The 24,979-nt window shown below is 42.1% G+C and overlaps 1 protein-coding gene across 7 annotated transcripts in view; it reads left to right on the forward strand.

Moving 5' to 3' along the window:
• The window catches only part of ptprub (protein tyrosine phosphatase receptor type Ub), a 161,050-nt gene extending 156,643 nt beyond the window's left edge, over positions 1 to 4,407 (forward strand). For all 7 annotated transcript variants that reach the window (XM_034609863.1, XM_034609866.1, XM_034609864.1 and 4 more), the window contains 2 exons: positions 1,543 to 1,678; positions 1,772 to 4,407. In XM_034609863.1, the coding sequence (XP_034465754.1) occupies positions 1,543 to 1,678; positions 1,772 to 1,834 (199 nt within the window). In that variant the 3' untranslated portion in view covers positions 1,835 to 4,407. The remainder of the gene's footprint in view (positions 1 to 1,542; positions 1,679 to 1,771) is intronic.
• Positions 4,408 to 24,979: the final 20,572 nt, after the last annotated feature.

Consider the following 24,979-nt stretch of genomic DNA (forward strand, 5'->3'; position numbering starts at 1 on the left):
GATCAAATCAATTATGGCTTAATACGGAATGCGATGGTTCTCACTACAGTAAATCCAGCACTGCCACGGCGCTGACGACGATTGATTACCTTAATATTGCCTGTGTACGCGGCCGAGGCTTCCGAGCCCACCTTCGCTGCGTTCGTCTCAGGAGGGAGGATGTGGATCGTCCTCCAGTAGTTTATTGATATTGCCTTTCATTTGTGATGACCAGGACAATATTTCCGAGGAAATGTCACTGTGCAGTTTTTTCTCAATTTGCTCTTCCTCACAGCTTTTCCTCATGTTGCTATTTTTGAAGATGCTGTGTACAAGATCAGGCTTATCAGATTACACATATGCTGCCCTGCTTATACTTTATTACAGCTTTCAAGGACCTATTTAAATTGCCATGGATTTTGTGAAGCACTTTGTAACCTTGTTTAGATAAGTGCTATACAAATAAAGTTATTATTATTATTATTTAATTATTAAACAAATGATATGCCCCAGGGAGGGAGATATATTTGTATCTTATTGCATATACTGCATAAATATGGACCATACTGCTGAGCATGCAATGTTATGGGATTTCAGCCAATCAAAATTGGATCTGGGTTGAATCATATTGACAGCCAAGGTCTAAACTTAAACAGCTTTTAATGGAAGGGCTAATGGTATGGCCCTTCCATTAATGGTAAGGATTATTAATGTTTCATGTTACTGTTCACTTTGAAATAGCCTTTGTTTTAAATGTGCTGTATTAATAAGATGTAGTTAGCTCATCTGTATTTAAAATAGATAATAATATCACCATGCTAATGTGCTCACCATGAAAGTGCTTACATGCTTATTAAGAGTGTAATATTTGTTAAACACAGTCTCAATGTTGCATTTGGACATTTGGGGCTGAAGAAACATTTCATAAAAGATGAATGTTTTTAGTTATAAACCAAAGTTTGGCTCAAATTACCTATTGATGGCTCTAGATAAAAAATGTTTATAGTGAATTAATGTCATTACATTTACCTAAAGCCATGCATGTAGTGTGGCTGGGATACAGCACTAAACTATTTGAATATATTTTCACTCCAAACACATCACTATGGCTCAGATGGTTTTGAACCTGGAAAAAATTAAAATATCTTGAGGGAGTCATCTGGGAAATTTAAGTCTGTTCAGGGCCCTACATGTGTATAATTAATTACATAGTTGAATTAAAGCCACTGCACCAATACATACATTTCAATTAGAGGGAGCTCATTCTATATGCTCCTCTGTTGCATCCTGAAGGGAAGGGGGGGGGTAGCCTCTTTTATTTTTAAATTTATTTAAATTATTATTATTATAACAATGATTATATTTAGTTTGAGTAGGAATTTTTCCGTGGGACCAGGGGTTCAAATATGAATAATGAATACTTAATGTTCATTGTTTGTCATTATTCCTGCTGAATGAATTTAAAATGAAATATTGAAAGAAAAAAAGATAAAAAGTCATGAATACAAAATAAAACATCTGTTTGAGATGTTTTCTAAAATGACAGAATCTCCTCCTCTGCAGTAATGGCGGCGGCCGCAGTGGGACCTTCTGTGCCTCGAACATCCTCCTCGAGATGATCCAGTACCAGAACATGGTGGACATCTTCTACGCCGTCAAAACTCTACGCAACTGCAAACCCAACATGGTGGAGTCTCTGGTGAGAGTTTCTATGTGGCAAAAATGTACTTCTGTAATTATTATTTTGTTTTCAGTTGTTAATTGTAAAAAAAAAAATGTAATTCTTCCTCAGGATCAGTATCGATTCTGCTACGACCTTGTCCTGGAGTACTTGGACTGCTTCGAGGGGAGATAGCAACAAAATGTCTCTCACAGCGGCAGTGAAGATTCAATTTGAGGCCACCCAGTGACCCTCCTCTACTTTCATGTTCGGACCTGCGGACTTGGAGTTGAAGGAACTGCAGAGAAAGGAGAGGGGGAGAAAGATACAGTCAAAGTTCTAACTTTTAACCTTTAATGTACAGCTGTGATTTCCTCCTTGATGGTGATGTGTATCTCTTTTGATATCTTTTGTGCTTTTTCTTGGTCCTCTTTGCCTCTCGGACTAAAGCTCCTTTTGTGCTAAGGGATTCCGTAGCAGTGAAACAATATTCGGAGCTACTAAACGGACCGGTCTGTTCTGAAGAAGGGTCACCTTGGCTGTGTTTTCATTGTTTCACTTGTACAGCGAGAGTGGGCTGGATGTAACACCAGAATTACAGCAGCATTAACGCAGAAGCATTTTTTTCTTCTCTTTTAAGACCTACATGCAACAGCAGTCCACTGTGGTTGTGGCATGACTTACCTACCATACCATAAACTGCCTTATTCTCTGACGATAGGACAGATTTATTCAAAACCCATGAATAAATCCCAAAGGTCGCCATAAATGGTGCAGAAACAGCAGCAAGAGACCTACTGCATTGGGATGGACCAGCCCAGTCCTCAACAGTATTAATGCAGTAACTGTACAGTCGTGCAACGTGTCGTATTTTGCCATAATGTTTGTGCTGGATTACCATGTGTGCTATAGGTGGACGTTTCCAGGGGCCTCAGCACTGGGCCCGCTGCCACCGCAGGGAGATTCCTGTCTCATTGCTGTCACAGTGCCAATCCCACTGACTGACTTGAATCCTCGCTTTACTTTGTTCCTCTGCTTCTTCATGATATACACCTACAAACACCCAGTATGTACTGCATCAGCTAATGTTCCTCGCTCCAAGTGATTGTTTGAATTTTATACCCAGCGGGAGAGAAAAAGGAGCCGACTTGCCATCGTGATGGTGGTGCAAAACATTATATTTCATTAACGCCGTGGTTTAAAGTCAAATCCAGTGTAACCAGTTCCAGCTGTTTAATTCCTTTGTTGTCTGATGGTTTTGGTTGTTCTGTAAACAGTTGAAGGAAGTTAATCCGGTTTGAATCTCATTTTAACTCTTTCAGGTAGGAGCCTCATTTTCACAATTTTGACATGAACACTACTTGTTATTTGTTGCAGTGTAACATAAATGAAAATAAATATATATAGATAAATATATATATATGTAAAAAAAAAAAGGGGGCATTAACATTGTGTAGAAGGCAAATTATGCTATTTTGTGTTACCATTCAAAATATGAGTGTTTTCATTTATTTTATCTTCAAATAAAAGTGGCATTTAAACTGTAAGAAAAGAAGAGAACGGTTGCCCACGGACCCTGTGGCTCAGCTTTCATAGACTTGATGGACAAACACAATCCATTATTTTTTATATGCTGGCCAACACCTGCAGACCACTGGATGTGTTCGTGCCCAAATCAATGAAACATCCCCTAAAAAGACCCCCGACACAGACGGGAAGGTATTTTTCTTTAACATTTCTGTTCCTGAACCAAGTAAATATCTACTCTGCCCTCCACTATTACCCTTTAAAATATGTTATGTCCCCACCGTATCTCCTGAAGCTCCTTTTAAGTGCAGGTTTTCATGGAGGGTGGTAAAGCGATCGCTCCGGGGCCCGACCTAATGAACAAGGAGAGGCCCCGAAGCCCACAGGAGCTGAGAAATGGCAGCTAGCCGAGACTCGGCTGCCGGTTTGCGGCTCGCAGTCCGGTTCAGGTGGGAGCGCCGGAATTATGCGAGGAATCTTAACATTGCGCCAATATGACCGGGCTCCCGCAGCTTCACTGATACGGCAGCTTGTTTGTGACGGAGATGAAGAATGAGGTAGCTACAGTGTAGTCAGTGATCTGACAAAGGAAGTGCCTGGACACTTTTTCTTGTTGGTAAAAGGAGTGTGTACATACAGATGTATATTATGTTATGTGAATACTATATGAATATTATACTATATGTTTGCCCAGAGTAAAGACGTACAGTAAGTAAACGCTACATAACCACCAAGCTGAATGTGCTGTAAATGACCATTTTGTGAGTTTATTGCCGGAACTTTTGACACCCGAGTACAAACCTGAGTCTCCCTGAGTGTTTAAAACAGGTCTGTGAAAGCATGTGTGAACTCATTGTCTGCTTTCTATTTTCATTTCAGTTTCATTTAAATAAAAGAAATTCCCCAATTCACATAATTTATTTCAACCATTGTGTTGTCCTGCCGCAGCCCAGACAGCCGTGTGAGTGCATTGTACATTTACCATTCCTAAGCTTTTTATCGTGACCGCACTCTGGGGCGGCGGCTGAGGCGACAGCCCAGAGAGTGCCGTTGATTTCACTTGTGTGTTTCTGTATGAACCAATGGCACATGACTACTGTGTTTTTGACCATTGTACTTGTGGGGGCAAGGTGTGTATTAAATGAGAGCGACGGAGATGACAGATGTAATCCGGGGTTGAGGAAGGGGTTCGTTCTTAAGAATAACAAAGATCAACAATAAAAGAACAAGGGGGAAAAAAAGAAGAATGATGTGTTGTTGTCGACTTATCGTTGGTGGTTGTGTCCAAAAATATGCACATCCAGCTGAATGGTTCTGTGCTGGTACGACTGGTTTGTCAGCAGAAGCAGAGAACTAACAGCTGGACGTTGACTTCCTGTGTACGAGCCCCGGCCCTCCTGCGGTTTCTCAGACGGATGGGATCTTTTCGCAGTTCCCTTCGCCTTCAACCACATCAACCATTTGATCTCTCTCCCCCCCTTTTTAATCTCTAACCTCATTTCTCCCCCTCCCCCCATCATACCTCTCACCCACTCCTCTGTGTCTTCCTTCCCCGCCGTCGTCTGCACTTCCATTACTTTCATTTCTCCCTCTCATCCTCCTCCATCTTCCTCGCTTTGCTGCTCCGCCCAGAGTAAGGTGACTCCAGACCACAGACTTCCTCTCTCACCCACGGCTATGTTGAATAATGCATCAGTGCTGCAAACTGATCCAGTGTTTAGCAGGGGGACAAGCAGGATTAATTAGAGGACAAGACCCTCTGCTGTTGGGTTGAGGGCCATATGGATTCTCCTTTTGGATTGTTAAGAGATTGACGGAGCTTAAAAAAGAAACACCAGAAATGGTCAAGTTGTGTGATGGTACATGCACATTTTTCATTTGTCATGTCAGTTAGAAGGAGCAAGAATGCATTATACGTTTAATGTGAAATAGATAAGGCCCTTTTAATATCTGCAAGATTTCCCAGTTTCCCTTTTTAACCTTCAGAAAGCCATTACAACATGAAGTCCTTGGTGGCAGACTCATCCTTTACCGCTCATATCTGACCCGTGGTTTAGGTAATTAAGGTTAGCAACTTCCTCACGACCAGATAAGGGACAAAAGCTGCCACTGGCACGCCACCTTTTGTCCAGTACACGGTCCCACAGCAGTGTGGGTATGGTGTGTGAATATGCAGTGGATGCTGATATTCTGACTCAACTGGGAAGGCAAATAAACGTGAATATTCTCTCAGTCCATAGCTTTATTAAAGCTGTGTCATTGAGCTTGTGAGGATCTATACGGCAAAAAAGACTGAAACAAACAAAAGAAAAACAATTCAAATGCAAATGAGGAAAAGAAGGACACGACTCAACAAATCTACTTTTTCGATCAATATTTTCTTGCTGCTCCTGACTGATTCCAGCAGTCCTTTGTCCTTTTATTCAACCACAGACAAGTCACAGCTCACACCAGGGACGGACTGGGACTCAAATGATGCTCAGGCAGCCCACAGAGCGGTGAGCCCACTGGGATTCCGCCGGTTGGTCCTGATGGCCAGTCTGACAATGGTTTACACAAGTTCATTTTTAATCAACTCCGTACTGCATCTGTTTTTTGGGTGATCATTGGAAGGGAGAGAAATCCTTCCTATTCAGACATTTGAGTTTGGCACATTGAGGCCAAATGAGAGAATCCTATACATGTTGATCAATGATATTGTGCTGTAGTCTTGGTTTTCTGTAGATTACACAAAGCTCCTCACAGTGCTCGTCCACAGTGTCTCTGGCATTTAGAAGGCAGACATCATCTCCTCCTGGTCAGTGATGGAGCGCTCCTCATGACAGACGATTGGTTTCAGTTACACCCTTACGTCTTTTTCTTTTCCCTCAGAAAGACAGATTCGTAGAACCTTCCAGATTTCTGTTGCTGCTCGGACATTTATGTTGACACTTGTTTGTCCACCAGCTCCAAAGGCAGCTTTTTGAAAGCCTGGTTAAAAAACAGCCCACAGATAAATCTCAGCAGCTCCGTTTTTTTTCTTCATCCTCAAAAATCCTCTTCAGGGCCACAGGACATGAAGTATTCTGGTCGGCTTTGCAGGAGACGATCGACAGCCGGATTAAGAGGGAGCATTGTGTGCAAACATGACACAGGTGGGCCTGAAGATGTTATGAACTATGTAATCTCAGGAATTAGCTTTCAAAATGTGATACTGGCACGGCTCAATGGCTGGTAAACAGAAAGGTTGACATTGGCATTATCTGCTCCACAGGCGGTGATTTGTCTCATTTCCAGGTCAGACTTACTAAGGCTTGATGAATGCCACATTCATTCAGTGTAATCATCTCTGCTTTCTTCTTCTCATGTGCATCTTCATTTGAGTCATAATGATACAAAGCCTGGCCGAGCTTTACACGATAAACCGTCATGTCTGTCATTGACCCTCACACTGTAATCTTATGCAGTAGATATCTCAGTGCGCCGTTATTTCTTGCACCTTTGGGTAAAGTGGCCATCTTGTGCATTTCTGTGGAAACATGTTGACGGATTTCCTTCTCACCTCCACAGCCAATTACTAATTCCTGACAGCAGAAAGTACAGAAGGCTTCCTGAGGCTTGAGCTGAGTTGAGCTGAAGGGTTTAACCCACGTCTCTTTTGCTTCCCTTTGTGTGTTGCAGCTGCACAGGCTTTTCCTTTGCAGGTTTATCCTCCCATGTGCCGACTAAACAACACCAGACTTTTAGACATTGCCTAAATTTGCTCATTTACACTATACATATTGGTTGTGTCTGAAATCAGTTATAACTATTTAGTGAATTCACCATTGTGGTGTCCGAATGTTTAGTTATATTTTGTATACCCTAAATAGTGCACTCATTGTTTCCCATAATACATTGTGAAAAATAGTGTACAACCGATGGTCACTAACCGAGCAATATATACCATCATGCATTGTGCTCACGGCAGAGAGACAAAGGAAGAGAGGGTAGCAGGAACAGACAAACACAAGTTTAATTCTATCTTTTAGCTAAAGGTATTAATACTAAGTTTAAAATAAACATTTAACATTTATTGTGGGATTTTCCACCTGACGACGTTATTGTTGTTGTACGTCATAATCCACCAACAATGACGACAATACCGGCGCAGAGAAAATGTGCTGACTCTTGTTCACCAGCATTTTGTTTTCTTTTTGCTCAGTATAAAGTGCTCCATATAGATAGATAGATAGATGTACTTTATTGATCCAAAATTGGGAAATTATTGTGTTATGGCAGCTTGTCAAGGGAATTGCAACAAGAGACTAAATACAAGATATGACAATCTATGAATAAGATACAAACATGTACAAATTTCAATAGCTGTTTAGAAAGGTAAAGGTAGGAATATGACAAATAAAATATGAATATAAGTAAGAATAAAAGTTCCATTTATTGCAGGATTAATCAGAGAGTTTTGGTGGACAGAAACTAAAGGGCTCATGAAGACCCTATATAGTAAAGTAGGGGTTAGTGAATGAGTCGGTGATTTCGGACACAGTGATACCGGCTGTGCATGAGGGGGCCGCCTGTGATTGGATGATACCCATGGGGTAATCAGCACATGATCTGCCACTGCTGTTGCATCAGACCTCGGATCTGTAAGAGTGTTGGCTGGTGATGAAAGAGTAGATTACCAGTTGCAGGTTGAGTGAAGTCCAATATGGGACAAACCAATTTTGCCCAATATACGGGACTTCTGGGCTAACACAGGGCAACTGGAAACGCGACAGGTAATTGGAATCTTATCATTTAATTTCAATGGTGTAATGACTGCCATGCAAGAGATAACTTATCAACTGGCCAGGATCCAACTGGGTTTTCGCTTGTCTCTCTGGGCCTCTTGTCTTATGTTCCTCCACTGACAGGCTCGATGGATGTCGGCCTCTCCCAGGCTCTCCCTGGTGAGTCCCGCGCCAGATACACTCGCATGTGGTGTTTCTGTAAAACAGGTAGTGAGGTCTGACAGCTTGCAGCGTCAGCCGATAGGAAGACGAGAAATAGTTGCAGATTCCCAAGCTTTTTAGCCTCCTCATGTACCAGGCATATTTAGCTAAATGTAACCAGTGTATAGTTATATAATAATGTGCAAATACTTTCTTCACAATAATTGTCTTATTATTCAAATCATCCATCCAATACTTTTTAGCTCTATGTTTAAACAACTGTTCATCAGCTATTCATCAGCCTACTTTTAGCAAACTTAGTCAACCAATTTCACTATTTACACCATGTATATTATATTATTATTTTTGGTTTAGACAATTGTTTAAAATATTTTAATGTCTTTGATTATATATGATGATAGACAAAAGGACCGCTCCCTAAAAGTGAAGCCAAAGTGTCTCGAAAACCCCCTAGTGGCTGGCTGCAGTATAGGTCATAAACTATGTCCTTCATTTTCATTATGGAACACGCACCAAACAAAACAGTTTACACGTCAAATCATTTGTTCTCAAAGATGGTTTCCGTAGTTGGTTTTCCGTAATTTAAGGTAGTTCTTATCACACTGGTGTTTGTTCAGGTGTTAATTTTGCCACTAAGTTTGGTTTTAAGTCGATTGACAGCTGAGACTGACTTGTGATTGGTTGAGCGCATGTATCTGTGGGACCTCGTTAGCCTGATCACTACTGCACAAACGCTATTTTACTTACATTCACGCACGCCTAACAGCAATGATCACCTTTAAATGTGTTTTGACTCAATAAGTCTGGTGGGCCTTATATGTATGTTTGTTTTTGATATGTAGTTATTTGGGTGGTGAGGCATAGATTTTTATATTATAATTTAAACCTTGTTGATTTACTGCACAATCTTTCCATGTAGCCCCAGGCAACAAGCAGGCCTAACCCCTAGGGGTACAAGAACTCGGTTTTGAATCATTGCTTTAAAAAGTGGACTCACTTGTTGCTGAACAGCTTCAGAGACATGATACAGGCTGTAAAGCTCTTGAAGGTTTCAGCACTGGAGGAATGAGGGTTTATCTTACTAAATACTCGATGTTTCTTCTTTCATGCCAAATGCTTTGCTAATAGATGATGATAAAATCCAATATTCTCTGGGAGAATATTGTCACAAAAGCTCTTGCAGGTGACCTTGCCCAAGCCTCAGTCGATAATTTGAAAGAGAAGATGCATATCCTTTAACATGACATCGAATTATCGTTGGAGGCTTTCAGAAATGAGAAAAAAGGTCTGGATCCATATATTATTTCACTTCTTAGAAGCAATACAGATCTGTAAACAGACTGATATTCTCTGAGGAGAAATCCTCCTCGGTACACTTTCCTATAAAACACACGGTGAAGGTGAAGTGTACTAACACACACACACACACACGCACACACACGCACACATTATCTTGTCTTTCCATCCTGTTGGTACTCAACTTCTGCTGGATAGTGCTGCAGACAAGACAGGTGGCTCCAGCTTTGTGCTCAGCGGAGCGAGGACGGAGCGGGGCTGGCCAGATGGCTCCGTCCACCATGTTGTTTTCTCACTGGTTCCGTTGCCACAGTCGATCTGACTGGAGCCCTTATCTCAGCAGTGTGCTCTCAGCTCAGTGAAAGTCATGGTTCACATGAACATGGCGATGAGAGGGAGCCGCTGATGGTTCCAGGCCGGATCACTCAGGCAAACAAGGAGCTGGAGACAGATAACTGGAATCAGAGGACACATGAGTGACTCAGCCATCCCTCCCCACTTTATCAGACTCACCTCTTGCTGTTAACGAACCCTGCAGCAGCATGGTTCTTCCACCGACACCAGCCACCTCTAACTCAAAATGCTCTGACCTGTACCATGTTGTGTCCTTGGAATCAACAGTTGAATTTAGCCAGTGGACGGAAACAAGTTGGCATAAAATGGCAACGGTTAAATAAAACAAGGCAGAGAGGGTCTTTGAAATCCTTGAAAAAAAGAAGAAAACAATCAAATTCGAGAAGTTGCGGAGACTAAACTTCAAAGTGACACGTTCTCTCTAGATAACAACACAATCTGAGGCTGGCGTTATTTCGCTCCAAGGATAATTTCTTGTTGTTAGTACACATATAGAGATGTTGAGCCTTGAGGGTTCTGGGGAGTAGCTTGTAAATGATCTCATGTCAACATGAGCCATTTCTAGGTTGTGGCAATAAAGCATCTCCAAGACGCCGTAAGTTTGAGAGATGGGCTTATCAAAAGGTCAGCCCTGTGAGGGACTGGCTTAGCAACTGGATTTATCCTTCAGTTTATTTAGAGCAGAAAAATAGGGCCACAAACGACAACTAACATCCATCACACTTCATAGTGATCCTTGACAGACCTCAACCAGAGCAGAAGTCTTTTTGATTTCCTTTACGGTTTGTATAAACCACTGGGGATATCCTACAAACCAATCAATCAAATAAACGTTGTTTTCTTTTTAAAAACTATCCAAGCACACGACAGGTACTGCACGTAGATCTCAACCAGTATCTATAGAAATACATAAGTCAGATACAGTTGATAAAAACATGTCCGCAGACGAGTCAGCCTGGAGAATATCTGCTTTTGTATTTGTGGCAACTGATTACACGTGTTTCTTCTGGGGATTTTTCAACCATTAATTCCTTTTATTTAAAATATATAATTCCCCAGACTTTAAAAACAACAAAGCAAAGGCCTTCAGTCTACTCCTTACAGTGCTCATCCTCATGTTTGTTTTATAGATACTTATAGATAGTCTCTCAGTCTCTGTTTGCCCTTGTACTCTTCCTTCACCCACCTCTCTGTCCCTCCTCCCTCTCTTCTTCATCGCCCTCATTCTTGTCTTTTTTCCCCACTTCCTCTTTCACCTCCAGCAGTTGTTGAAACAGATGCAGCCACGAGAGGAGAGTTGAGCAACCGATAGTACTACATTAACCTCGGGGAGAGCAACGGTCGTCCTCCACTCCCTCATCCCTCTTCCGCAGCAGACACCCCAGAGTGCAGGAAGCAGTAACCCCGATTCCTCGCCACGACAAACCCTGATCCCTGCGTCCTCTGGTTCACGCGGCTCTGTAGCTGCAGCGCTATCTTCCCTCTGCCGTGGCTGAGTCATGCCATACTAGTTAAAGAAACAGTTCTCTGCATATCCAACAAAAATGTGGCTCTCAACACTGGTGACTTCATCTCACGACTTCTTCTCACAGACTTACTTTTGGCACTGTCATCCTCTGTCATTTCATTTAACACCTCAGCCTGTGGAGAGTATTAACATAAGTGACATAATAGGTCTGCCACCCTCATTTGTTTTATCACCTCCTCCAAGTTTGCATTGCCTTTTGTTTTCAGCAGGATTACACAAAAGGTGGAGGGGTGGAGCATGACCCAAGGAAGAACCTGAGATAAACGGGCGGATCCAGGAATTAAACAAATACATTCATTTTACATGGTGAGATAGAGCATTAACCTTGGTGGAGACTGAGCGATCAGCCAGTGGAGGACTACAGTGGATCGACGTGAGATATTGAGGTGAGACAGGAAACATTGACCAAAATGTTGGAGCTGTGAGGTCTCGCTGCTTGAACATAGATCAGTGTGACACCTAAGATGACAGAATCCCTGTTTCAGAAAAATGCATATAACCTGTACGTTCACTTTTAAGTTTGGTCCATACCATGTCCATTTATGAACTATACTGCAGGCAGTCATTACGTCCATCTTTATAAACAGCCTTTACTTACATCTTCCCAATGACCAAAAACTATATGTCTGTAAATTGTCTGTTTTTGTTGTTGTCTTTTTTATATGCTTTTTTAAATGCTACATAAGTCATAAAAGTCACAAGTAGTAATACATTACACCAGTTGTCAGCATTTTTATCTTATAACTGTAGTGGAAAATTGCACTGACCAGTGTCTAAGGTATTGGAAATCCCCCTGACCAGGTGTCTCACTGCTGTGATACTGTCTACCTGACAGGATGGAACCCTTATTTGGTGGTGTCTCACTGCTATGACCTTGATAAACAGGGTGCATGCCCTTATTTGGTGATGTTTTTCTTCCAACTGCTACGGACAGACACAGATGATCTCATGTCTTTCATGTCTTTTTTCATATTATGTTTTATGAAACGCCTCTTTGTATAAGTTCTGGCTTTTGTGAACTTGCGGTCAGTTCCATTTTGAGCACCCGTGCTTGTTGTGTAACCTCTGCAGAGCTTACTATTATAAAGACTCAAAGGCAACTCCAGTCTGAGAATTTCATTATTTCAAATCTCAAGATGAATTTCCATCACATAACCAACAAGACATATTTGTTGTTGTGTCTTTACGGATAAAATTGTATTTGTTTTCAGTTTAATTTTCAAACTGCGTTTGCTTTTATAAGATTTGAGGATAAATATATTATCTATAGCTTCATTTTAAGAAATGAAGCTAAAACACTGCAGATATGAACAGCACCATTTTGGACTTTTGGAGCCAGACTCTGGGCAGTGGTGATCGGGGGATGGAGCTGTGAGGTCTCGCTGCTTGAACATAGATCAGTGTGACACCTAAGATGACAAAAGTGAATGTACAGGTTATATACATTTTTCTGAAAGAGGGATTCTAAGTTGGGTCCATACCATGTCCATTTATGAACTATACTGCAGGCAGTCATTACGTCCATCTTTATAAACAGCCTTTACTTACATCTCCCCGATGATGACAAGACCTCGACAATCCCAGTCACAAAGACCGTGTCAAGCTAAGTTACGCTAACTGGCTTTTGCTTGTTGCATTAATTCCACAACCACTATGTTCAGTGGTGGTTAGTACAGTAGAAAATGCTAATACAGTAGCATTAGCTTTTGCTAATGAAATCTGGCAGACTCCTCTGTCCTTACCACCTGTTTCCCCTACACCTGTGAGCCATATTGGTTTTACTGTTACCTTTCCCCCTGTAGGTGACTAAGTCAGTGAGACTGACTGACTTGGCTACAAATTGGTCTCTGGGCTGTAAGAGTCTCGCCTCTTGCCTGGAGAGAGAGAGAGAGAGAGAGAGCAACTGTCAGTGTCATGTTCTGGTCTTTCACGACCTTCAAACCTAATTAGAGGGAGGAGAGAGCTATTTCTCTTCATCTCCCTCCATGGCTTTTCCATTTAATGCTGTGCCTGGACCACAGAGCACTGGGGGATTATGCTGTCGTGTCATGTAGGCCGAGCCCTTGGATCTGTATGCATGCAGATATGAACTCTTTAATATTTTATTCCACAGGTCGGGCCGCTCGTCCTTACCAGAAGAATACCTCCACTCCTGTCAGACAGGATAACAACAGAATAATTCATGGCCCTGTTTTCCCTATATTCGTCTGTCTCACATCTGTTTCTTTTTTAAGCCTTTTATCAATTTCCCTCCTGCAATTTCCCTTTCTGTCCTCCTCGTCTTTTAACGCCCTCTCACCTTTCTCTCCCACCGTCTGCATCTGTTTCCCACTGCCCAAACTTTCTCCTCTCTCTCTCTCTCTCTCTCTCCCTTTATCACCTCTCCCTCCTCTTTCCTTTTCAGCTCTCTTGTCCTTTTTCTCTTCTCTCGCAGCCTCTCACCATGAGAAAGACTGGTGGAGGTGGGAGTCTCTCTGACAGTCACCGGAGTGTGTGCGTGCGGCGTGGGGAGCTCGCCTGCCCCCTCGTCAGCTGTCTGCTTTGCTGTGTGACCGGGGTGACGGGGTCACGACATGCTTTGCAGAGAGACGTGTTTTTGATGTTGTGGTGTCACTCAGAGTGGGGAGAGTGGCGTCCGGGGGGGTTGGTGGTGGTGATGGTGGTGGTGGGGGCACCTTCACACTACCAGGCAGCCTGCTCGGCACCTGTCGCAGCATCACATCAGACGTCAGCGGAGCACTTCAATTTAGTGATGACGATGTGGCAGAAATCAATTATACTGGAATTGTAAGGGAGATTAGTTTTGTGTTGTTGTGTTGTTTCAAGAGGCGCTGCTTCATTTTTTTTGTTTGGTTGTGGAGCGATAGAAGGGGCAGATATGATGAAAGGATAAAAACAAAAAGAAAAACAGAAAATGAAAGTCACAGTCTCCAAGGTGTGTGCGACAACTGGATTGTGTCTCTATGCTTATGTGTTGTTATTCACCGAGTTCATTGATGCACTGTGGAAATTCTAACTCCATGTTTGATGTTAATCTGCTGGAACTAGTAGGAAAACAGGAAAACACTGGAGCGTGTTGAATATTGCATTGAGCCTGACATGTGTCTCTGAAGTGGCAACAACTAACTGTAATTACCATGAAGGGCTAAATGCGTGCTTGCATAATAGATGGAGGAGAAGCCAGTTACGTGAACCTCTTATCATTGCTGCCTGGTTGCTGCTTTTCCTCTCCTCTTGTAAATTTATTCACAAGGAAAATAGCCCGTCTTAATGTGGGAGGAGGACATCTGCTGTGACAATCCTTTGCTGTCCAGGCGGCGCGGGAGAGCAAGAATATGTCCGCAAATTTATTTACTGCTCACTGATTTTTATCTCGGTTTCAATTCTGCTCTTGTCAGCGGGGCTGTAATGGCCCTCACCGCTGGGGCCGCTTCAGATGCAGATTAAATGCACACAGACAAATGAGGAGGGTTCACACTATACAAACACATCGGATCCTGTTAGACAACGGAGGTGGAGGCAGAGGACAATGCTCTCTGTGTGTCTCACACATGAATGCCTGGACGCAGCCCCGGCCGTGAGCCAACACTGTCGATTGACGGGGTGAGAGTCTCTGTCGTGTTCAGTGATTTCGGATGCGGCCAAGGCTCAATATGGTGATTGGTTACCCCAACCTGCTTTTACCTTGTCAAACACGTCGACAGCTCCTGGCGAGCGGATGTGAAAGATTGCCCGCTCTCATGATGTGGAGTGATGAAAAGAAAAGAAAAAAACAAGTTGAATATGAATAGCAGGTTGGTGAGGACACGGCTCTCAGTCTGACGATGCCTCATCTCCTCACTGACATGCGTCATTAGGGGGGAAACAGCAGGGGCTCCGCTCTAAATTTTATACATTTTTTTTAACTCTAAGACGTAGGGCCATTAAGAAAAAAGCTATTTGTCACAATAAAGTCAAATGAGATTAATCTGCATAGTTTTTCAGCTAATGCGTAAAGGTCCTGATGATGTTTTTTCTCGTAACATCCCTCCCTAGTGGCTCGTTGTGGCTGCGAGTGCATCGATGTGATGTTAATTCATTATCTTTATGATTATGTTGATAGCTATGACTGCAGTTAAGACATGGTTAGGAGTAAAATTGGTTTTACCCACAAGGTTTGCCTGGTTTAAACGCAACAGATTCCACATAGGCCATCTCTCTCAGGTTGAGGTGTCAATTGAATAGTGCACATTCATCCATGTGCCAGACTGAGAGAGTGAAACACTCCCTCGTCTTCCTAATTTTCCATCCCGGTGCTCTGTAACACTTGTGTAATTAGCTGTGCAACTTGAAAATGACACACACACACACACACCCTTGTAGTTCTATCTTTGTGAGGACTCTCTCTCGAATGCATTTCCTAGCCCCTTACTCCCCCTAACTTTAACCTTTACAATTGATAGACTCCCTTCCCCACTGCCAGTATAGGAGGGTTTTTTTCTTGTGCGTCATGTTCGCCATCACAAATGCACCAACAACTGAGGCGCTCTCCCACTGCCTTGCCAAATACGCCCGTTCCCGCAGTTGTCACATTTCCATTACTGCCTATCAGAGCCGGAGACGATTAAAACCTGCGTCTACTGCAGAGTCATTTGACCTGGGAGTGGGCGGCGATTGAATCCATTCCCATTACTGACCTAAGTCAGATGCTTGTTGTTTTTTTGACCAGTGGAAAGAGGCTTAATTCTTATTCTTACTCAAATTAAACTTGGTTTTAACTGGTCAGAATGTCTCAGTAAGGTCTAGGCTCAAAATGGTCCTCACAAAAATATATTTACAGGCACACACACCCACACACACAAACACACATTTACACATTCAGAGACAGTAACATATACATAATACTATATATGCATGCACACAAACACATGCATAACCCAGTTTTCAGAAGAAAACTGACATACAAGATATAAATGAAAAATTTTTTCTGCTGATGCAACAGTTTCTCAGGACCTGAACTGACTTTTAGTTATTTCTCACCACCTGTTTTTCCTTTTTCTTTTTTTCTTGTTCTAAATAGTACAGCGTTTTCTCACCTGCCTCTAAGCTTTCACGGTTCTGGCTCTTGGGCTTTGTGAAAGCTGCTGCTTAGAGATTGTTTGCAGCCGCCGACACTTCCAGCTCAGTTCCAGGGGAAAGGAAAAGCAATTCTATGCTTGCGCCACAGTGAATCCGTCTCTGTCAGTTCCGCTTCTCGATGCCCTCAAATCACACGCCCCCTCCCGCCAACACACCCCACCCATCCACTCTCCCATCAGCCATTGCTGTTCTGTGATCAGGGAGTGGGGAGAGCATCAGCCTGGGAGTGGAAATGAGGATGAGCTTTTACATGCTCCCTTACCGTACTATCCTCCTTGATGTCGTTCACTTCTGTTCCCTGGCACTTGCAATTTGCCGCTCCGCAATGAAACCATATACTTCACGCAGGAGCAGTCACAGCCTACAGTTGTGATATACCTTTCCCTCTGTCTATCAGGCTTCATGAGCCTGGTTGTCATTCTTTGAAATACACACTGGATTCAGCTTTACCTGTAATTTGTTGTTTGAGACCACAATGTAAAATGTACTGTGTGATAGAAAACTGGCTTTTATGATGTGCTTATATTGATGTCTGCAGTGTTTTCCTGTAACTTAAATATATTCATTTTTGGGCTGTATTTAGAAAGAACAGATTTAGCAGTATTTTGGCAAGGTGAAAATGTTTCTAAACTATTAATACTTTACCTGCATGTGACACATTATATGAGCAGCAGTCTCCTATCACAGATCATGCCGGTCTCTCATCTGTAAGCTCTAGAGTCTCTGAGCTGCAGTGATTTCACATATCTTACAGCTACTCGTGCCAGGGAGTTGATGAGAAGACGTGCAGATGTGAACTAACAGTGCGTCAGTACTTGCAAGTTTATTTTTGAACCCCATTTGTCCTGAAATCACTTCCTGACACTCTCATTAAAGCACCTTAAACTACGCAGAACTGATTGCCGCACTGAAAATCTTCATCCCTCTATGGGCTGGAATCCCTGTCATCTCAAAGTTTTATTTCCCATTTTACGCACAGACGTCTCCCTTTTCGCTCCTTTGCCTGGCGTCTAAATTTGTTGCTTTGCCTTTGTAGAAAACAGTGACACATAATTTTTGAAAGTGATGAAGGCACAGAGGATGATTGATGGCGGCATATTGGATGGGAAAATAACGTTCTGGACCGTTAATTTTACAGAGTCAAGGAAGCAGCCTCAGACTGTCAACACAGGAAATGAGTAGGATTTATCTCTGGCCCAGTGTGTGGGGTAGCTCTCCTGCGCTGGATGCGTTCACGGGGACCCTGTGATGGGTTTTCAAAGGTTGCGTAGTACACATTGTCCCAGCTTGAAGACAAACAGAGATTTGAGATGACAGTATTATTACCTGCTGTAATTATTGTTTGGAATTAGCTGTTAGTGCGGCGAATAGGGACATGTAAAAATACACCAAACTCATGTCAAGGTCCCGTTCTGCATTTCCCACCACAGCAGTGCGGGACAGTCGAGGTCGACTCTGGGGCAACTTGTTCTGTCCAGTTGTCAGTCTGCCGACCCCCCCCCCCCCTCCTGATGATGCGACCCCCACCCACCCACCATCAACCTTTATTAACACAAACAGGTTTTCATGCTGTGCAGTGCAACAACAAAAGGTTTTGCAATAATAAAACACACGTGCAGATAGACATTTCAGATGCTTCATGTCGAGCTCAGTTGTCGAACAATACTAATGTTTGGTAGGGAAAATAAGCAAATCCCATCAGCAGACAACTGATCTGGATTTACTTACACAGAGAGAAAGAGATACACCGAGTACAGTGGAATGAGCTACATCATTACATTTTCTTTCACACAGCTAAGGACATTTTTTATATTGCTTCATATCATATGCGAGATATACTTGAAACATTTTAATTGACCATTTTCTATTCCTGTCCTCGGAACGCTGTGTTTTCCTGCCCTGACGTGAGCTGCAGTCATTGTATCACTGACAAACTAGCTCACTATCTACAGTAATTAAACTGCTATTACTTTCAAGGTCAGGGAACTTTTAATGAACTAATTACATTACAGTTTGTGGGGTTACATGTTGTGTCAAAGAAGCTGTTTACAGTAGCACTTGTGCCACAGTGAAGTAAATCACTGGCTCTGAACTCATGAAATCCCAGCCACATGTCTTATTCAATATTGTTTGCCAAACACATCCGTTAAACCTCATCCTAAAAGTATTTTCTCCTTTTCAGTCTGTATCTCTCCTGCTTGTTCTTCTGCTTAAAAAATAGTCAAACAGAATTATGTTAAAATGATTTGAGAGTCTGATCCTCATCATTTTTACTTATTATACTCATAGCATTGTGATGCTAACTGAGGGACAGGGCACCTCAGAGCTGTTGATCAATTCCCAAGAAAAACAAAGAAAAGCATAAAATTATAATATCTCTTTGAAGGTGTCACAGACGCATCTTTTTCACATCCCAGTGGTTTGTTGTATTGTTAAGATATTTAGAAAATATATTTACCACGTGTTATTGATATTCCACGGTCCAAATCTGCATAATACATATGTAGCCCTGCTGGTTGTGGAGGTATCATAGCATCACTGTCAGGCATTTTCGACCATTTCAGATGTGTCTGGTCTCCATGAGAGCAGAACAGAACTGTATTTTCCCCCCATGACACTTCTGTCTCCTCTCACATAAGTCACTGTCAATGACCCCTGAGTCAGGAGAGAGGTGTGGGGGAATCATGCACCCTCTCACCGAGCTGCCCATAAATCTCGCTGCTAGGTGACAGCAGCAGTGGCTCCTCTGGGTGAGCTCCTGCTGGAACGACACGCTCACGTCGTCGTTCGTCAGTCACACACTTCGTCTCCTATGTTAAAAGTGACTGTTCATTCTGCTCTCATATGAGCACTTACTCGCGCTCTTCGCAATGGAGGCTGTATCATTCAGATAACGTTCATAACGTCTCATACTCATGTTGCATCGTAAGGGACATGCAGCTGAAACCGCATTTAGAGGGGGGTCAAATCATAGACCGTGTGTAAAGATGGATGACATGACGGCTCCTGTAAAGAGAAACCAAATCATCTTGATCACCCTCTGGTGGCTGGTTGCAGTATTGGGTCATAAGTCCTGCCTACTCCATGTTAGTGGATGGGACATAGAATCAACTTTTTTACAAAGAAGGCCTCTGTCATTACAGGTAGTTCTTATCTTACTGATGTATGTTCAAGTGCTCTTGTTTCTGATTGGCTTAACTGGGGTGAAACATAATGATTGACAGCGGAGACGGGTCAAGCGCATGCGTCGACAGGACCTCGATACTGAGGCTCCAGACCACGAGCACTGCAGCACAGACTCTGTCTCCAGGAATAGATTAGCTTTTCCTGGAGGAAGTGCAGATGTGTTGTCCATCTTTATATACAGTCTATGGGTAAAATACACATGGATAAGGGGCAGATGTTTTTTTCATTTATTTTATTCTGTCTTTCTATTTTACAAGAATATTTTTTGACATTGTAAATTTAAAAATATATAATATTCTACTTCGATGCATTGCCACTGATATTGTGTTTTGGGAACAAAATTCCTATTACATAAACAGAAATAACTGTAGATTTGGTATCTAAATGGTTTTAAGTTTAGTCCTCTATCTCTTTTATAAAATTAATAATTTTAAAGGAATAATTTAAAGATTTTCACTAGTGCCAATGTGACAATATCATTGAAAAGAAAAAATCAGAGCGTTCATGAACCGATTTCTTCTGACTGTCAATATTGCATCAGCATTCAAATTATATCTACGTAGAAAATGTACTTGGCTGTGTGGCTGCTCACCTCTGAATAGCCTCAAACATTTTTTAAATAGCCTAAACTCTGCCACTCTATACTTGCACCAGTTGAGGAGCACTGCCACAGCATGTCAAATATGAGCATATGTTGAAGGCCAAAGAGTAGGAGTGTTTTTGTTGTCAGGATACATACAGGCAGAGCATCTGGTACCTTGACTCTCGACAGACAACGTCTCTGGTCTGATCCATCCGCTATTAACACCCTGCCAATCACACAGCCTCCTCATTTCAGGGGGGAATATAAAGAGATGCTCCCGAACAGTTGCTTGTAGTCCGAGGGCTTGAACTCAATCTGTGCTGCAGGAAAGCGGTGCCTCCACAGCCGACCACGATAAAGAGACGATGTAGAGTCCTGGCATAGTAGATTGCTGCAATGCTGCACTGTTATCCCCCCGGGAGAGAGGGGTGAACAACGAAGAGTAGCTATTATTACCACCTTGTTTGTAATTTCAGAAAAGACATGACAGGAGAGTGGCAAGTGAGTGTGTCCATTATGCCCTCGGAAGAAAAGTGTGGCAGAAATCCTGCGAGAGCGCTTTGAAATCACAACAATGCCCCACAGTGTAGCAGGAGTATTGTGTTCAAAGCAAAAGAGCTCGGCTATTTAACATATACATGCTCCTTAATTTACTTGAGATGACACAGAGTCACCACTGCTAAGGAGAAGTGAGAAAAGTATCACAGCCACAAGTCTCCGAGAGCTGATGGCCTGTAACTGCAAAAAATAGTAAAGTCACAGTTTGATAATGGAGGCAGCCAATTAAATCACAGCTCCGACTGATAGGTCTAGTCAGGAGGTTAAAGCAGGATGCAACATCCTTGAATCATATTAATGAACAGGTTTACAGTAGGCAGTCAAAATGTTAGGTTTTGAATTTGATTTTTCGGTGCAAGAATTCACAGCATTAGCCAACTTGATCATCATTTTGCAAAATTGGATAAAAGTTTAGTTTAACTTAAGTAATACAAACTTATTTGCACTTTTAACGTGCTGTCTCTTAATGCATGAGATTGTATTTAGTGCATCTGAATGTAAAATCATTTCATTTTAAACTTTGCCCTATTCTTGCTAATGGCTGAAAGACGTTTTCCAAACCAGTATACCTTTGTCATAGCAGACGATGTGGTGCAAAACTGGAGTTAAGAGTTTTATCTAAGCTGTGGACCTTTGCAGAGGGACGTCACACCATACAGGTGTCGGCCAGAGAGAATTGCCTAGTGTTGAGTGTGTGTTTTACAGTGGGTATAGGTGTGAAATAGGTGCCAAGGTCAGAAACCGTTTCTATAGGGAAGTGAGAGTACAGTGAGGTCAACCTGTCTTCTACTCAAACAGAGAAGAAGATATTTGTGAGCTGAGACATTGGATAGCTAACAGATTTGCAATGAGAGAGATGATTGAACAAATAAGCAGGATGTACAATTCTAAGACACACTTTATGACACAGGTTTAACTGATAATCTGAATGTATAATGCATAAACACCTTTTCTACTTTTCCCTCTTTGACATGGCAAAATGTGATTTAAATTCAATATATTTGGAAATGGGACAATAATAAAAACCAACACAGTCAAACTCTACAATTGTCCTTGTCTGATTGAATTTTGTTAGATTTCCATCCTGATGATTAATTTTCTAATGGTTTTAATGAAGCACCATGTGGCACTACGTGCTACCAGCAGGGGAGCTTTTAGCTTTATTCAAGAATCAACTCTCAACTGGTAAATGCTCTTTAGTATTAATAAATAAATCTTTAGGGAAATTAACATTCATTCTTTCACTTTAGCCCAACTACCAGGATAATCATTTATTTTGATCACACAGGTTTAATTGGCCATTCAGGTGAAAAAGAGTGAATTTCCTTTGACAAAAATGGTTTGGGTTCGAAATGTGGAATTAAACAAACAGACTGCAGTGAGGGAGGCAGTATATTGTCTCAGAGAAAGAAAGTGCCATGGGAGGTCTCTTCCATCACACATCTGTGCAACTGAAACCACCATTAAACATGTTGTGCTTAAAATCACAAAGATATTGTGTTTTTGATCTATTCAGTGCACAAAAGAAGAGAGTATAAAACAACATGAGGGCAACAATTATTGAATTACTTTTTGTTATGCCCTCACTCCGGCTACGGCCAGTGTTTGAACGTATTATGTTTTCATATTATCCATTTACTAGTTACTAATAATTTCAATTAAAAGATTTAATTTACCTGAAAAATGTATTGTATTCATGTTCATTTTAGTCAGTCTGTGTTCATTATGGGTGTGTAAGCTTTAGCTGGAGTCGGATGCTTAATGATTCAGGACTTTGTTTTGTTATTTCACCTCATAAATTTAAATATAATTAACCTTGCACCATCCTCATACGAGTTTAACAGTGCATCTGACAGCATGATGTAGTGGATATGTGGCCAGGCTTTAACAAATGGAGAGATAATTAAAAAGGCATAGATCTCCAACCAGGGTCTTCTATAATGACCCTTCAAAGGCATAAACAACTCTCGTTATGACTGCGCCAACAAAGTCTCCATCAAGATCAGGGTGTAATTAACAGGAACAGCATAAATGTTCAAATCCATTGATCCTCCACTTTTACCACCCACAGCTGGCTGTGCTCGTGGGCCCTGAGGACTCAAGCCATTACTCTCATAATATTAGTGATCGAGCAGCTCTGTGAGCAAAATCTTTAACACATCAAAGCAGTGGCAGAAATGAGAGCGAGGGTCAGGCTTCAAACAAACGAAGGTTTAGGGAAACTTCCTGAGTAAAAAAAAAACTGTTATTACACACACAAAACCCAGCTCCTTTGTTTTTCCATTGAAGCTGAAGTCCTTGGTTTGATGTCGCTGCACCATCTGCTTTGCTGATGCTGTGGGATAAAAGTCTGTCCATCTGTTGAATCTCAGATTCCTCATCCTCCAGCAGTCTGGTCCAGGGTGTTCAGGTTTCGAGTAGCCAGGTGTTCCGAGTCCTTCTAAAAGATGAGCAGCTCCATGTATGGACTACATACATTTTATATCACCTGAATTCCTAAAGCATATCCTCACTTTACCCTTCAGTGTAATGCAAAAGCAACGCTGGTTTGAACAAGTCTGCAACATATATTGACCTGGTAAAGAAAACTGGGATAGAAATACAGGATTTTCTTCCTTCTTCTTCTGACAGCAATCAGGATCTGATTTCTCAGCAGCAAATGGAGCAGATGGAGAGACGAGGAGGTACAGCGATTTTGGCTCAGCTGCTCGGGGAAGCTTACTAGAAAGAAGTTTTTTTTAAACCTGTTATGGAAATGGAAGAGTGGTCTGTTGGGAAAAAGAGAGCGAGAGACTGACACCCCTTGTTATCTCGTCTGGTATCGAAGCCTTGTCCTCGGCTACAATCGAGCGATGATATATGACTCAAGATGACCCATCTTAAAGACCCTCATATCCATAACAGACTGTAGAGAAGAGGCTGGGATGTGTTTCCAGCTGTCTGACTCTTTGAACTTTACTAGCCATCTATTATTTAGCTGCGTCAGTGTAATTGACATGTCGGTTGTGTTGGAATATATTTTATTTGGAAGAGGTTAACGTAAGCGCTCAAGCTCTGAAATCATTGTTACAACAAATATTCACTTTTTGAGAAACACCCTTTACCAGAAATGATTGTGCTGTCAGAGGTATTTGGCAGTTTTTGCATATATTTTAATATAGTAAATGTTTATGTCAATGTTTGTCTGAATAAAACTAAAGTAAAGTCAAAAACTGCATAAACTTATCTAAGTTGGATCTGGAGACCAAGGGCATGTTCACGCATATGCAAACGTGAAGCCAATCAACGTTCACCACAGTGAAGCCAAGCTGCGACTTGCCTCACCGCAGGAAGCAAATGTTTTATTTGTCCCCTTTGCTCGCACAGATTGGAAGTGGACGGGAGGCAAAGGTTTGCCACTGAAACATTTACGTATGTTACTGAGCCCGAACACTGGACTTTAACGTGCCATACTAACGTGCCATGCTAACGTGCCATGCTAGCAATCAATACAACAGTAAAGTGAAGTACACCGGAAATAAAACCCAAAACCAAATGAACACACACCAGGTTCACCAGCTGACTCCGCCTCCTCTTTTTCATTAACGTGATTTGATTGGCTAGCGTCTGCAGACTTCAGCAACATGACTCAGCAGAACTACAACGCAGTTCAGCAACACATGACGCCTCCCCATTCAAAGTGAATGAGCAGCGTTCGGTTGAAGCCTCTAACGCATGTGAGTCCTATACATCAAGTCTCACTTTTTCAGTAAATCTGTAAGGACAAAGTGTTTTTAGACATTTAAAGCAACATTGACACACTCCTCCAACAGTTATATATCTTTCTAGGTTTGCTCCCCCGTTTTCAAACATACCCAAGGACCCATGACCCCTGCCTGCTGTAGCATCAGGAGGATCTGTGCCCACTTACTGTATTTTATCTCTATGTTACGTGCACATGGCTTATTACCGCAGGGCTGCTTGTCTGTATGTGTTAGCAAAACAGACTCTGAGCTCTCCCACATGACATAACAAAAGTGATCAGGGGGCAACATCTCAGTCACAGCATCTTGTTGGTCCGTAGCCCGTGTCCAGTTAGCTTCCCTTCGACCGCTGGAAGCTACGCAACAATCCTCCAACACCTGTCAGAGGCAGGAAATTGTCCTTCACAGCAGCAGGGTGAGCAAGCAGCCCAGAGGTTTGAAACAATCTCACAAGTCTAATGATTTTATTTATAGCCTTAATACAAAGATGAGTTCTTCCTCACAGTCTCATCCCCGGGG

The sequence above is a fragment of the Hippoglossus hippoglossus genome, chromosome 16 (assembly GCF_009819705.1).
Source record: "Hippoglossus hippoglossus isolate fHipHip1 chromosome 16, fHipHip1.pri, whole genome shotgun sequence".
Taxonomy (NCBI): Eukaryota; Metazoa; Chordata; class Actinopteri; order Pleuronectiformes; family Pleuronectidae; genus Hippoglossus; species Hippoglossus hippoglossus.